The 16,813-nt window shown below is 41.6% G+C and overlaps 1 protein-coding gene across 1 annotated transcript in view; it reads left to right on the top strand.

Annotated features, from left to right (window-relative positions):
• ADAMTS17 (ADAM metallopeptidase with thrombospondin type 1 motif 17) overlaps positions 1–16,813 on the top strand; it is a 434,502-nt gene that overhangs the window by 361,932 nt on the left and 55,757 nt on the right. The window contains exon 19 of the mRNA XM_075557910.1: positions 931–1,066. Coding sequence (XP_075414025.1) covers positions 931–1,066 — 136 coding nt within the window. The remainder of the gene's footprint in view (positions 1–930; positions 1,067–16,813) is intronic.

The following is a 16,813-nucleotide window of genomic DNA, read 5'->3' as shown; positions in this document are numbered from 1 at the left end:
AGACCTGGTGGAGCCGCAGTTTCCCACTGGATCAAAGCCAATGACGTACTCCCTATCTCTCTCAGCCTACACCCGCTCCCTCTGGATTCCAGTGACCACACTGTTTGCCGATTGCAGGTGGAAACATGGTGATCCAAGGGCACTGTTATGCTGAAGGAAGCAATATGAACTAAAGAGTTGTCAATGGATTTTGTGGTGAAATTCAGGGATTGTCAACTAAACATAGGAGGACACAGAAAGGATGGGCTTTGTTGGGTACCAATTTGGGACAGAAGCCTAGCCTAGACCATCGACTGCAACCTGGAGACTGGGCTGCGGATGGGCGTTAGCATGACCCCACCCAGTTTTGATCCTGAGTACCTATTTACTGCCAAGATGACACTTGTCAGCTATCTAGTATAAGTGCCTTGGTCCTTTTCAAATGGAGCTATGGCCCCTGCGTTATTGAGCCCATTAGGTATTGCCAAGGACTACTAAGCTTCCTCAGCTGTTTACCTTGATAACTGTCCCTGTTTATCCCAGTCTCTTTTTTATCTTAATAACTGCCCCTGCTTATCGCCCCCCAGCAGTCACCTAGTGGTTAGCATAACCTCAGATCCCACATCAGCCCACTGCCCTCTCTCACTCTGCATCTCTCCCTGGGTCACAATTTGAAGAATTAAATCCGAACCTGGGCTTCTATGACTCTCAAGGTGTCCAAGGACACAGCTGATCTGAGATGGTGCCGCTTCCTGACCAGGTTCTAGTCTGTCTTCTGTCCCATGACTTTCTTGCCCTTATCCATAAGATTACAGCTTTGATCTCTGACAACCAGTCGCCTTAAGTAACAAACTGATCGAAATTGACACCTGAGCTTTACTTCATAAGGGTAAGTGGCCTTTCCAGGTTTGTGTGGCCCAGCCTCTCAGCTACCTGTGGTTTGGTTTCCAGGGGAACGCCGAACCATTGTGTCTTGTACCCGGATGATGAACAAGACCATGACCCTGGTGAATGATAGCAACTGCTCCCCAGCAAGTCGCCCCAAGCCCCAGGTCCGAAGATGCAATTCACACCCGTGCCAATCCCGGTAAGGAGCTGGCCTCTGTGATTTGTATCGGGGCAGATGTCAATGCAGCGTTTCTACCATAGGACGGTCCAATACCACGTGTCAGAGTTCCTGTGATTGTCCAGTGATTCCTGCGTGCTCAAAATAGTGAAATTCTGGGGAATAAGCCAGAACCCATTGCCGCAGAGCTCACTCCACTCATCATGACCCCATATGTTTCAGAAGAGAACTGCACTTTATAGAACTTTCAATAGGTGGTCATTTCAGAAGCCAATCACCAGACTTTTCTCCAGAGCTATTTATGGATGATTCCAAGCCACTTCCACCACCCAGCAACTCCTACTAAGGCAGAACTCTGATAGAAATGTATACATTTCTATTAGAACTCTGATAGAAATGTATACTATTACAACCAAAAAATTTAGCCATCACCACACGCAGCTCCCCAAACTACTCTGTCTTGAAGAAAAAGGAAATGGTATAGTGCGAGCCCCCTTAAGTAATTGTGTGCACAAGGTTAGTATTTATAGATGACTAGTCTCACTGTGTGAAATTAATACCAATGAATAGAGAACTTGGTGTGATTGTTTGGAATCTATCAGAATTCCTGTTCCCAGTCCCAACTTTCATGGCCAAGTTTGTCGTGTCCTCTGAAGTGAATTCTCTAAGATGGTCAGCCAACTTGAATTATATGGAATGTATTCATCAGTGGTGTTTCTTTCCTTCTAGTAGCTGGAATGGACTTTGCATAGTTTCGTGTCTGCTGTATTATGTAACATTGCCCCTTGGCTCCTTGTTCTGATCGGAGTGGAAATGAACGGTTTTCATTCTGTAGTTCTGTGTGCGCTACTTAGGCACACTCACTTTGCTATCTAGGGTGCTCTTTGAAACTAGTACTTACTGATATTTCAAGTCCAATTGGGCCACTTAGAACCACTTAATTTCCACAACAACCCCCTTTATTTTGCCAAGAGGGAAAGTAAGAAGCTAAAGCTTGTTTCATTTTATATTTAGTTCTACCATAATGCTAAAGGCTAGAAGACAAGTTCACTGGTTGGGGGGGGGGGTGGGATCTAGGCCATATATAATGTGAGCAGCTATCCCATGAACCCACCAAACCTTTGTCACTCACATATGGACCCACAGCTCCTTCTCTGAAACTAGGAGGTTACAGCCTAGCCCTTGTGCAATGGATTAAAACCAGGATAGGGGGATCTGGAGGCGAAATCGGTGTGGATTCAAGGTCATAGCTGGAACTAACCTTGGAGAGCTATTCAAGAACCATACTTGAAAACACTTAGGGTTTTTTAAACTGTTTTATTATTAAAATATTTTTTTAATTTTTGCACAGAAACACAATTTAAGGATGACACAAACTTTCAGCAGTTGAGTCACGTGGATTGTGAGGGAGAGTCTACTCAACAACCCCCACCCACACCCTGACCACAGTATGCCCATAGCACCTCTGCAGAACTCCCAGGAATAAAATCGGAAGACTGATGGTTAAAAGTGCCCTATTCTCAACAATAATGGAAAAGCTTGTGTGGGTCCTATGCTCTTGCAGATAACTATTTTGAATTTTGGGGGAAATATAACAGGCAATTGTTTGGAAGCTAGAGAGCAGGCGGAAACTAGAGAGGAGTGGGGAAATGGGGGAAGAGAATGGCATCCAGGTGAATTTCCCATTTTATAGCTTTTCAACCCAGTTGAATCTTTGTAAACTCACTAAAACTCGGAGAGTTAGCCTGGCTTCTGTCAGGTGGAGCAGTCGGGGGAGAGCACAACAGCTAGAACGATAAAGGCAAATCCCAGAAGTGAGAGATCACAGAGGAAGACCTTTCGCATATCAATTTTATTCCAAATTTTGGAAATGACACTTCTTTGGGGCAGATTTCACACAAACAAGCTAAAACTTGAAGAATAGAACTGAGATTTCAGCTGCTGGTCATCATAGGGGAGAGAGTCAGAAGCTTTAGTCCAGCAAAGTTAGTTGCCTGCTAAAACAAAGACTTAGTATTTTCCTCAAATAATACTCTTTAACGGAACATTTAAATCCTGTAACCACTAAACCACCTCTTACCACCCACTCCCACTGAAAAACAAAGCAAAACAAAACCCATTGGTGTCGAGTTCATTCTGACTCACAGTGAGCCTGTAGGACAGAGTAGACTGCCTCAGTAGGACTGCCAACATTGCAAATCTTTATGGAAGCCATGTCTTTCAAACCCAAAGCAGTTGGTGGGTTCAGGTGCCAAACGTCTGGTAAGCAGTCAGTTATTTAACTACTTTACCACCAGGGCCCCTCATGGCAGCCACTATTGTTGCTGTTGTTGTTAGGTGCCATTGAGTCAGCATAGCAACCCATGCACAACAAAACAAAAACGGATTGTCCTGCACCATCCACGCAATTGTTCCTATTCCTGAGCCCATTGATGCAGCCACTGTGTCGGTCCATCTTACCAATGGCCTTCCTCTTTTGTGCCGCCCCTCCACTTTACACGATGCCTTCTTCAGGCATTGGTCTCTCCTAAGAATATGTCCAAAGTAGGTAAGAGAAGTCTTGCCATCCTCGCCTCTAAAGAGAACACTGGCCTTAATTCCTCCGATACAGATCCGATTGGGGGCCTATCATCCCTTTCTAAATTCTGGAATAGTTTGTGTAGAATACCTAGCAGAATTCTCCTGTGAAGCCATCTGGTCCTGGGCTTTTTTTTGGCTGGCTGTTCTTGATGACTGTGTAAGTCCAAGTAGACTAGAGAAACAAAACCACAGATACTCATAGATGTGTAAGAAAAAGCTTTACATGAAAGAGCAATTGTATATTGAGATAATATCCCAGCCCAGATCAAGTCTATAAGTCCGGTATTAGCCCATATGTTCTATACAAGTCTGTAAATTCCTCTTCAGACTCACGCAAACACATGCAACGATGTCAAATGCAGGAAGATCACAGGCCAATGGGTAGAAATTTTTGTGGCTCCAGTGATGGTGGAAGCATCTTAGCATTGACGTGGTTGGAGGGTCACCACAATATGAGAAACTGTTTAAAGGGTCGCAACATTAAGAACATTGAGACCAACTGGGTTAATATTTTCTTTAATGCTGGTTTTGTCTTATGAATTATCTAAATATTTCATTGTTTGGGGGTATTTTTATTTGATGGAGAGCTTTGCTGGATATAGGATTCTCGGTTTGCAATTTTTGTCTTCCAAAGTTTGGTCTATATTGCTCCATTTTCTCTATTCCTTCATGGTTTCTATGGAGAAGTCTGAGCTTATTCTTAACTGTTTACCTTTGTAGGTGACTGTTTCTTCATTCTAGCTTCTCTCAAGATTCTTTTCTTTTCCTTGAAGTTCGGTCATTTGATTGCTATATGTCTTGTTTTACTTTTTTTTTTTTTTAGTTGTTGGGTGGGTATTTAATCTATTTGGTGCACACTCTGATTCTTGGGGATTTTTGTCTCTTTTTTGTGATAATGGGGAAGTTCCCCTTACCATTTTATCTGTAGACTTGTTTGTTTCTCTTTTTTTAAAATCATTTTATTAGGGGCGCATACAACTCTTATCACAATCCATACATACATCAATTGTGTAAAGCACAGTTTTACATTCATTGCCCTCATCATTCTCAAAACATTTGCTCTCCACCTAGCATCAGCTTCTCATTTTTCCCCTCCCTCCTTACTCCCCCCTCCCTCATGAGCCCTTGATAATTTATAAATTATTATTTTGTCATATCTTGTACTGTCCGACATCTGTCTCCCTTCACCCACTTTTCTGTTGTCCGTCCCCCAGGGAGAAGGTCACAGGTAGATACTTGTAATTGGTTCCTCCTTTCAAACCCACCCTCCCAGTATCGCCACTCACAAGACTTGTCCTGAAGGGATCATCCGCCCTGGATTCCCTACATTTCCAGTTCCTATCTCTGGTCCATCCTCTGGTCCAGCCAGTGTACATCCTCTGGTCCAGCCAGATTTGTAAGGTAGAATTGGGATCGTGATAGTGAGGGAGGAGGAAGCACCCAGGAACGAGAGGAAAGTTTTATGTTTCTTCATTGCTACATCACACCCTGTGGCTCGTCTCCTCCCCGAGACCCTTCTGTAAGGGGAGGTCCATTGGCCTCATTCACTCCCCTCCTCATTCACTATGATAAGATTTTTTGTTCTGATGATGCCTGATACCTGATCCCTTCGACACCTCGTGATCACACAGGCTGGTGTGGTTCTTCCATGTGGGCTTTGTTACTTCTAAGCTAGATGGCCACTTGTTTACCTTCAAGATTTTAAGACCCCGGACACTGTATCTTTGGCTAGCTGGGCACCATCAGCTTTCTTCGCCACATTTGCTCATGTACCCATTTGTCTTCAGTGATTGTATCATGGAGGTGAGCACACAATGATGTGAATTTTTTGTGCTTTGATGCCTGATAACTGATCCCTTTGGCATCTCGTGATCACACAGGCTTGTGTGCTTCTTCCATGTGGACTTTGTTGCTTCTGAGTTAGATGACCGCTTATTTACCTTCAAGCCTTTAAGATCCCAGATGCTATATCTTTTGTTAGCCGGGCACCATCAGCTTTCTTCACCACATTTGCTTATTCACCCACTTTGTCTTCAGTGGTTGTGTCGGGAAGATGAGCATCATAGAGTTCCAATTTAGTAGAACAAAGTACTCTTGCATTGAGGGAGTACTTGAGTGGAGGTCCAATGTCCTTCTGCTACCTTAATACTAAATCTATAAATATATGCACATAGATCTATTTCCCCATCCTCACATATAAATATATTTGCATATGCATATGCCTTTATTTAGACCTCTATAAATGCCTTTTGTCTCCTAGCTCTTTCCTCTATTTCCTTTGACTTTCTTCTTGTCCCACTATCATGCTCAGTCTTCATTTAGGTTTCAGCAGTTCCTCTTGGTTACATTACCCTTGATCACGCCCTACCAGGCCTCCTACACCCTCCTCACCACTGATTTGGATTACTTGTTGTTCCCTTGTCCCTGGGTTTGTTAACACCACTACCTTTCCCCCCACGTCCCCCTCTCCCATGTCCCCCCTAGAACCTTTGGTCCTGGTGTTTTCTCCTCCATATTGTTTATCCCATCTATATTATCTTGAAAGACCTGTAGAGATAATAATATGCACAAAAACAAGACAGAGCAAAACCAAGCAACAATATACAGCAAAACAACAACAACAACAAACCAATGACAAAAAAAAACAACAAAACACATCAAGAAAGGAAAGCTTTTAGTTAGTTCAAGGATCATTTGTTGGCCTTTAGGAGTGTTTTCCAGTCCAGTCTGTTGGGGCACCATGCCCTGGCCCCAAAGTCTACCTTCAGCATTCCCTGAGGGCCGTGCTGCTTCTTTCCCTTGCTGTTCTGTTGGACCCCCTTAGTGTTTTGCCTCAGTGTGACAAGATCAGATCAGGTACAATTCCCACACTGTGTCTCCAGTGTTGTCCTCTGTAGGGCTATGGGTCAGTGAGGGACATCATGTCTCATAGTGAGGACTTGTTTGTTTCTTCCTGTTCCAGTATTCCAATGAGATATATATTATTTCTCTAAATGGTGTTCCATATCATAATCAGTCTTCCTTCAGATTATTTTGGGTTTTTTTTTGTTTGTTTGTTTGATTGTTTCTCTTGCTTGCTGAAGTCTGTGTGATTATCTTTGAGTTCACAGAGTCTATTTTCCTTTTCTTGCATTGTATTGCTTAGTTCTTGTACTGTGTTTGTTTTGTGTTATCTGATTTTTGTAGTTTCCGGGTTTCTTTGGAGTGTGAGGTTTTTAGTATCTCAGTTTCTTCCTCTGTTTTCAAGATTGATGCCCAGATCTCTTGTATGATCCTAAACATCATTCTCTTGTGTTCTCTTTCTGGTAGTTGCAGGGTTTCTTTTTATGTGTAATCCATTAGGTTTGGGTAATCTTCCATCGTTGATGTTTGTTTATCTTGATTGTTTTGTGCTTACTGCTGTTGGCTCTTCTTTGAGTGGCATAGTGATCCAGTTGTAGATGATGTGTAAGGTTCTAGGTTGTGTAATGGCAGGGGGTGACTGTGGGTGAGAGGGGAAGATAAGAAAGGGACTGAAAAGTGTATCATGTGGGAATCAGGAAAAAGTGGTAGAGTTAGGTGTGTAGCAGGAATGGGGGTGAGGAACAGGGAGTAGTATTTAAGTGATAGTATTACTAATAGTTGGTCTATTTAATAAAGAAATTTTTAATAAATTGAAAAAAGGGAATTTTAAAGGTTGTGCTAGTATTTGTTAATTAATGTGACAGTATGTCTCACTGAACGAGGAACGGGGTCTTACTGTAGTTGTGGGTGGGGTAGGTGGAGAGTGTCTGTTAATCTACCAGGGTCACTTATTGACCCAATATATACTGTAAGGAGAGTGTCTTAGACCAATGTTATTGTGGTTATAACAAAGAGCCCCTTGTTTGGACTCAGTCAGCATCCTAGATCTCAGGGAGCTGTTTAGTTGGTGTAGGAACTCTACTTCTGTGAGGAGGAGCCAGGTTGCCTTGGTTAAAAAGGAGAGAGGTATGGCAGTTCTGCACCACACCATGTGATCCAGCCTCCACACAGAGGACCCAGGCGTAGAAGACAGCACAGATGAGGAAGAGACATGAGAGGGGATTCCTAATCAGGGGGAGACCAGGAGGAGGTAAACCCCACATACAAGCGATTTCTGAGCTGGGATAAGGGGAGCCTCAGAGACTTATACTTCTCGTCTCTTTGGTAGCTGGTCAGTATAGGAACTGAACTCGTCTTGAAAAGACCAGGAAGGTCAACTGAAAAATAGGGTAGATCCATGGAGATGTCATGCAACCATTGTATCCAGCTTCCATTCAGGGGTGCCAAGGATTAGAAAGTCAATTGAATGTGGGGGAAATGTGGGCCCTAGGTGAGAGGAGATTTCTTATCAAGGGTAGGTCTGGAAGGGGTGAGGCCCAAGCACCACTGTGTCATCAATCTTAGAGATGGGGAGCTGCAGAGAGTTGCTGCTATGCTAAGCTCTGGGTTCTCTAGGGAGGATATAAAGTTTTGTTTCATTTGCTTGTTTTTAAGAGAAAAAAATCAAAAATCATCTTTGAGCACAGAGGGTTCAGGTTGTGTATCTGAATTTCCAATGTGTAAGCCCTGCCTGTTGGATCCTGGCTGTGACAGTTACAGTTCTAGCTAGAAGATGCTATCTAGCTAGAAGATGCTATCTAGCTAGAAGATGCTATCTAGCTAGAAGATGCCATCTGGTGGCCATCTTTGGACGGCCCATAAATTACTCTTTTGAGGTACATAAATCTCTTCTTTTTAGCTGGACCCAGTCATCTACTAGTCTTCTGCTATGTGCATGTTTTTCATGTGTCTGATAGTTTGCTTACATTACCTATTAGGACCCCTAAATTTATCCCTATTTTTATATAGTCGCTATGCACGTAGTTCTAGGTTTTTTATGTAGGTCTTTACCATATCTTGTGCTCATATTTTGTGTGTGAAGTGAGGTATAGGTCCTGTCTCAGTCTTCTGCATATAGAAAGTCTGTCTTTCCCTTAATTATTTGGTCTAACCTTTGTAAAAAAACAGTTATCTGATTTATATCTAGGTGCTGGATAAATTTACTCTGGGGTTCTTGATTCTGTTCCGTTAGTTTATCTAGCTATCTTTTATTAATACCAGGCTGTTTTGATTAATGTGGCTATATTTTAAGGTTGGTAAATGAAATTTGTCCTACTTTGTTGTTCTTCTTTAGTACTGCTTTCTTATTCTGTGCCTCTCTCCTTTTAATATAGCTTTGGTGTTAGTTTTTCCGTCTCTTTAAAGAATGATGCTGGGTGTAGATCAGGATTGCATTGTATTTATGGATTGTTCTGGACAGTATTGACATTTTCACAATGTTAAGTCTTCCTATCCATCAGCATGGTATATTCTTCCACTTATGCAGGTCTCTTGGTTTCTTTTATTTTTTTGGTACAAATCTTTCTTCCCCTCTGGTTAGGTTTATTCCTAAATATTTAACCTTTGGGTGGCTATTGTAAATTATATTGTTTTCTTGATTTTTTTCAGAGGTTTCTTTATTAGTATATAGAAATCCAGCTGATTTTTGCATGTTGATTTTATGTCCTCCCACATTGATGAATCTTTCAATTACTTACAATTTTATTGAGATTTGGTGAATTTTTATATATATAATCCCTTCATATGCAAATAACATTATATTTCTTCTTTGTTAATTTGGACGCATGTAAGATAATGTAGAAACTGGCTATTTTACATTACTAATGGTTAAGGAGGAGAATAATCTGCAATCAGAAATCTTTTATATAAAAAAAGGATCGATGCAGTTGGAGTGTGGGAATCCCTGCAGTATAACACTTGAGGCCCCATTCTTTATTAGGGGCAGGCTTAAATACATTGCCTACATTCATCCTGTAAAACATGACAGGTTTATACACAACGGCACAGTTCACAATTTGAAGGTTTACAGAGAAGCATTAACACATCAGTCGTTATTCATAGACAGGAGGAGAGAATGAGGCTTGGAACATGAAGTAACTGATAAGTTTGCAGACTGCTGCCTTCTGCAGCTTTAGTCAGGGAACCAGAGGAAAATGTCCATCTATATCAAGTGGAGAGACAAGCCAACCATTGATTGATCAGCTCCCATGGCTGAGCCCTCAGCATTCTCCCACAAGCCATGAACCTTGGAAAGTGGTGGGCCTGCCCTCTTTGCTTAAGGAGGAAACTGCTTTCTCCCCACAGATACATCTACTTTCCCCTTGTTGCAGAACTCGAAAACATCCAGTATAATATTGAATATGCATGGTGATAAATTGTGTTCTTGCCTGGTTCTGTCTCAAGGAAAACGTTGCTCTCCTGTGAGTAATTTTGTGCAGTGGCTTTGCATATCTGCACCTTAATATGTTGAGGAATTTCTCTTCTAATCCCGTTTTGTTGAATGGTGTTATCGGGAGTGGGCACTGGATTTGGTCAAATGCCTTTTTCATGCCAATTGATGTAGTCATGTAGTCTTTTTCATTTTATTTTTATGATAAGTTACATTGATTGTTTTTCTAATGTTTAACCATCCATTTTCAGTTGGGCTGCTAGCTGCAAAGTTAGTTCAAAACTGCTCAACGAGAGAAAGTTAAGGGTTTTTATTCCCGTGAAGAGTTATAGTCGTGGAAATCCACAGGGGAAGTTCTTCCCCACCTCTGTGGTCTCTGTGGGTTGGAATGGACTCGACTGCAATGAGTCAGGTGTTTATGAACCATCCTTACGTACTTGGTTCAAGCCCCACTCTGTTATCATGTGCTTTCTGTACAGATAATTTTTATTCTATGGCTAGGATTGTGTTGAGAAATTTTGCATCTATGATCACCGAGGACGTTAGTCTATAATCATCTTGTTTTACTGACGTCTCTGCCTACTTTTGGTACCGATGTTATGCTCAGTTCAGAAAATCAGTTTGGCAGTTTCATATCCTTTCCTGTTCTCTGGAAGAATTGGTGTCAGCTTTTGTCTGAATGTTTGGTAGGCTTCACCAGTGCAGCACTGAGCTCTTTTTCTTGCTGTTTTTGTTGGGAGTTTTTTTTTTTTTTTTAATAGCCTATCACTTTCTTCTTTCATTATGTGTCTTTTCAGGTTTTTTGCATCAGTTCATATTAGTTTTGGTAAACAGTGGGCTTCTAGGAACTTGCCTGTTCCTTCTAGATTGCCAAATGTGTTGGATTACAGTCCTTCATAGTATTGTGTTATCATCTTTTAAAATATTTCCGTTGGTACTATTATGATACCACCCACTTCATTTCTTATTTGTGTTTGCATCTTCTTATTTTTTTGTTATATTTCCCAGTACTTTGATGATTTTGTTAATTCTTTCAAAGAGCCAACTTCTTGTCATGTTGATTTTTTAAAAATGTATTTCATTCTTTTGTTCCATTTATTTCTATTCTAATCTTTATTATTTCTTTTCTTTAGGTAGCTGCGGGCTAATTTTGTTGCTCTTCTTCGAGTTGGTAGAGATGTTGGATAACATATTGATTAACCTTCTTTTTAATGTTGGTATTTATTGCTATAAATTGCTCTCTGAGCACTACTTTTGCTGTGTCCCAAAAGTTTTAGTATGTTGTGTTTCATTTGCATGTGTTTCAAACAATTTTGAAATTTTGTTACTGACTTCTTTTACACAGTAGTTTTTAAGCAGAGTTTATTCAGTTTTCATGTATTTGGGTTGTTTTCACTTGATATTTCTACTGTTTATTTCTAATTTCATAGCATAATGATCTGAGAAGAGACCTTATAGTATTTCAAAGTTTTAAAATTTACTGAGACTTGATTGGTGGACTAAGATATGGTCTACTCTGAAGTCTGTTTTGAATGCACTAGATAAGGATGTATATTGTACTCTTGTAAGGTGGAGTGGTCTAGACATGTGTATGAGGTCAAACTAGGTGTTTCATTTATTTCTCTGCGTGTGTATTGGTTGAGTTTCTTTCTTATTGTTTTGTCTGTCATCAAGTGTGGTGTGGGTTCCAAGTTGGGCTGCTAAATTCAAGATCAGCAATTTGAAACCCAGGACTCTGTGGGAGAAAGATGAACCTTTCTACTCTATAAAGAGTTATAGTCTCAGAGACCCACAACGGCAGTTCTACCCTGCCTATAGGATCACTGGGAGTCAAATTGACTTGGTGGCAGTAAGAGAATATTATTATGGCATCATGGGAAGCAACTTGGGTTTGAACAAGGTCAGCAGTTCAACCCACCTCCACTGGCTGTTCTTTGGGAGAAAGGTGAGGGGTTTTGCTCCTGAAAGATTTACAGTTTTGGAATCATTGGGACAGTTCTACTTTACATTGTAGTATATTGTTAGTTAGAATTGGCTCAATGGTAGTGAGATGAGAATATTATTGTAGAATTATCTGTTCTTCAAATTTGTGAGATTCTTTTGAGAGTATTTTGAAATTTTGTCATTGGGTACATATATGTTTATAATTGTTAATGTCTTATTGTTCAATTGAGTCTTAATCACTATATAATGTCTGCTATAGTTTATTGTGCCAGCCTGGCCGATAAAAACAAGTAGGATTAACTGAAGGGCAGAGGGATAAATGGCTTGCTTGTTCTGTGCCTCAGTTTAAAGGGGTAACACTACCTGTGGGATGCCTAGCCTGTGGACTGTGTCGCTGTAAGTTGAGGTCCCTTTAAGCCCACACGATTGGAATGTTCATCTCTGGAGCTGGGGACTGACAGTTGATGACAGTTGGGGACCTGCCCTGCAGTTTGCTGCCTGGGTATATAGAGCCGAGCTCTCTCTACAGAAGAAAACTGATACCTGGCAGCTCTCAAAACTTGAAGGACTGCTAGTATCTCATTGCTTTAAAATTTAACTGTTAATTTCTTGTATTATCTATCTGTATATTATTTAACGGTTTATTTCTTGAATTATATATCTATCCTTATAAATATATTTTTATATAATTACTAGTAATCTGGTTTGTCTCTCTAGAGAACCCTGTCCAATACAATGTCCTTGGGTGTTGTTGTTTTTTTTTGTTGTTGGATTTTGCCTGAAATTCTTTTATCTTCTCCTTACGCTCTTGTATTTCCCTTTGGTGTAAGGTCTTTATCTCCTCGGTTCTTTCATCTTTTTCTGTATTATTTACCTCATACCCTGTATGACTCCAAGCAGCTTTCTAAAATTTCGTTCTGTGGCAGATCAATATCTGGTTCTTCTATGCATATCGTTAGGTTCAGGACATCTTCTGCCATTACCTTTGTTTCTCCTGTTTTTTCATTGAGGTCATTGGGACTAGTTGCTTTTTGCGTTCATTGTTTTAGAGGATTCAGGTGCCATTTTCCAGAGAATCAACGAGCTCTGGGCTCTTTCTGGGAGACTCAGAGGAATGCTTCTTCAAATGCCTGTAGCCAATTGCACTATGGAATTGGCCTACCGTTTTATCCTCCTGTGGCTTCACTCTTTCCCTTGTCAACGAGTATTCTGTTATTTAGAAGGCAACGCCCTCTCAAGGGACAATGGTTTTGTGGTTGTGGACCATGAGGATGGTGTTGCTCTGGGTGATCTCGCAAAAAGCCATGATGGTGTGGCCCATGGCTGCTTGGGATGCCACAGAAGGCAGGAAGAAGGTGGGCGGGGTTTCCCCAGCCTCAGATTATGCTGCAGAGGGTGGAGCTCTCTCAGCTGGGGGGGGGAGTGACAGGTATAAATGATCTAGGCTAAGGGGAGTGGCCTGGAGGTCAGCAGTGGCATGTGAGATAAAAGGGGAAAGTAAAAGAAAAAAAAAGCCCAGTGTGAGAGGCCTTGTTGGGCATGATCAAGGGTAATGTAACTAAGAGGATTTGCTGAAACCCTGGTGGGGACTGAGCATGATACTGGGACAGGAGGGATGTCAAAGGAAATAAAGGAACGAGCTGGGAGACAGAGGGCATTTATAGAGGCCTAGATAAAGACAGGTATATATGCAAATATATTTATACATATAAATGGGGAAATAGATCTATGTGCATATATTTATAAGGTTAGTATTAAGGTAGCAGAGGGACATTGGACCTCCACTCAAGTACTCCCTCAATGAAAGAATACTTTCATCTATTAAATTGGCATTCTATGATGCTCACTTTCCCTTCACAACCACTGAAGAAAAAGTGGGTGAACAACTAAATGTGGTGAAGAAAGCTGATGGTGCCCGGCTATCAAAAGAGATAGTGTCTGGGGTCTTAAAGGCTTGAAGGTAAACAAGCGGCCATCTGGCTCAGAAGCAATATGGAAAAACCACACCAGCCCGTGTGACCATGAGGTGCTGAAGAGATGTTATCAGGCATCAAAGAACAAAAAAATTATATCATTTTGTGCTCACCTCCCTGATATGACCGCTGAAGGCAAATAGGTGCATAAGCAAATATGGTGCAGAAAGCTGATGGTGCCCAGCTATCAAAAATATGGCATCTGGGGTCTTAAAGTCTTGAAGGTAAACAAGCGGCAATCTAGCTCAGAAGCAACAAAGCCCACATGGAAGACGCATACCAGCCTGTGCGATCACAAGGTGTCAAGGGATCAGGTATCAGGCATCATCAGAACAAGAAATCTTACCATAGTGAATGAGCGAGGAGTGCGGAGTGGAGACCCAAAGCCCATTTGTAAGCTACTAGACAACCCCTTACAAAAGGGTCTTGGGGAGGAGAGGAGATAGTCAGGGTGCGATGTAGCAACGATGAAAAGTACAACATTCCTCTAGTTCCTAAATGCTTCCTCACCTCCCCCCTCCCACTGTCATGATCCAAATCCTATCTTGTAAGTCTGACTAGACCAGAGGATTTACACTGGTACAGATGGGGACTGGAAACACAGGGAAGCCAGGGCAGATGATCCCCTCAGGACCAGTGGTGTGAGTGGCGATACTGGGAGGGAATAGGGAGAGTGGGTTGGAAAGGGGGAACCGATTTCAAGGATCTACATGTGACCTCCTACCTTGGGGATATACAACAGAAAAGTGGGGAAGGGAGATGTGGGGCAGAGCATGAGACAAAATAATAATTTATAAATTATCAAGGGTTCATGAGGGAGTGGGGAGTGGGGAGGAGGGGAAAAAAGAGGACCTGATGCCAGGGGGTTGGGTGAAGAGAAAATGTTTTGAGAATGATGAGGGCAATGAATGTATAAATGTGCTTTACACAATTAATGTATGTACGGATTGTAATAGGAGTTGTATGAGCGCCTAATAAAATGATTTTTTAAAATGATGAGGGCAACAAATGTATAAATGTGCTTTACACAATGGATAGATGGATGGATGGATTGTGATAAGAGTTGTATGAGCCACCAATAAAATGATTTTAAACAAACAAACAAAAAAAGCCCGCTGAGATTGTGGTAGGAGAGAGAGAAGAGAGAGAAACAAAAGTAACAATATAGCTGAGCCCTGATCCCTGACTGTGGGGCTGGAGGGGTTTAAACCTTGCCCCGAGTCAGCAAGCTGTGGCTGTAATGAGGTAAAGCCATTTAGCCGGCTCCAAATGATCCCAGCTCCGGCCAAGACAGTGGCAGAGCTAAGGTCAAACCCTAGCCGGCCTCCACTCTGGTAAGCCAAAAACCCCCAAACCCTCAAAACCCAGTGGATCTGTGCCTACACATATTTATGATGTTCCTCCTGCAGCCTAGCAGTGTGGAATTTCCCTCTTAGTAACTCTCCCGCGCTGATTTCTGCAGAGTCCCTCTGGTATGTGTTACTCAGTCACCATCTTGCGAGAAGGCTCTGGTTGTACTTGTTAGTACTTTGAGTGTCTTCTTATGATGAGTGTTCCAGGTGCTTTGGATTTACCCATGCTGTATAATATTGTCCTCATGCCCTTGGGATGGATACATTCACTGGTAGAAACATGAGCAATCCTGTTCCGGGGGAAATGGCCTAGCCTTTTGTACCTGTACATCTATACTAAGAAGTTTAACCACTTGAAGGCCAAGGAAAAACAGCATGAGAATTTCTTCAGTGAGCCAAAGATACTGCTCTGGAAGGGAAACGATTTAAGCTGACCAGCAATTCCCATGTGTGGGAATGTTGTTGGTGGTCCTTTTGTGAGAGAAAGGAAGGAGTATGTGTTGTGCTAGCCACAGGTCAGGAGGTGAAACCTCTGAGCTGATCCTCAGTAGAAAGACAAGACATTCTGCTCCCCAACAGATTCATTGCCTTGGAAACTCAAATGGGCACTTCTGCTCTGCCCTATAGGGTCACTATAAGTCAGATTTCATTTGATGGCAGTGAGTTTGGTTTGGTTTGTTGAGAGAGGAGTCCCATCCTCTCTCCGCCCCACCCCACCCCCATTTTTAAAAATGGATGTGAAATTTATATAATATCATTTTAGAGTGACAATGCAGTGGCATTGAGTACATCCCAAATTTTGTACAACCACCACTTACATTTAGTTCTAAATGGTTTTCAAACCCCAAAGGAACACATAGCTATTCAACACTTCCCAGCTATCTGTTCTCATAACCCATCGAAACAACCGGTCTGCTTTGTTTCACAGTGTTTACCTATTTTACATATTTAATATATGCATACTCACATGGTATTATGGCCTATGTGTCGAGCTTATTTCACATAGTATGATGTTTTCATTCTCATCCTCATTGTAGCAGGTACTTTATTTCTTTTGATGAATAGATAATATTTCTACAAGGCTTTAATATGGAGTGATAAGAATAACCATTATTATAAACTATGGATAACCTTGAGAAGTATAGTACTGTTTATACTTGTGCGTAAGCCGAGTTTTCCAGAATTTTTCATGCAGTTTTTGTGGTAAAATTAGGTGCCTCAGCTGACATTCAGATTGGCTTATACTCAAGTATATACAGTAATTCCAGAACATTTCATTGTGAACATTAGGAACTTGTACAAGAATCAAGAAGCAATTGTACAAACAGAACAAGGTAATATTGAATGGTTTAAAATCAGGGAAAGGTGTGCATCAGAGTTGTATCCTCTTACCATGCTTGTTCAATCTATGTGTTGAGCAAATCCCCAGAGAAGTTGGATTATATGAAGAAGAGTGCGGCATCAGGATTGGAGGAAGGCTTATTAACAACCTGGGATATGCAGATGACGCAGCCTTGCTTGCTGGACGTGAGGAGGAACTGAAGCACTTGCTGATGAAAACCAAGGACCGCAGCCTTCAGTGCAGATTAAGACTCAATGGAAGGAAGAAGAAAAGCGTCACGTCCAGACCATAGGTAATATCATGATA

Source organism: Tenrec ecaudatus, chromosome 9, assembly GCF_050624435.1.
Source record: "Tenrec ecaudatus isolate mTenEca1 chromosome 9, mTenEca1.hap1, whole genome shotgun sequence".
NCBI classification, from domain to species: domain Eukaryota; kingdom Metazoa; phylum Chordata; class Mammalia; order Afrosoricida; family Tenrecidae; genus Tenrec; species Tenrec ecaudatus.
Note: the sequence above shows the minus strand (reverse complement) of the source record. Positions and strands in the feature narration are given on the sequence as shown.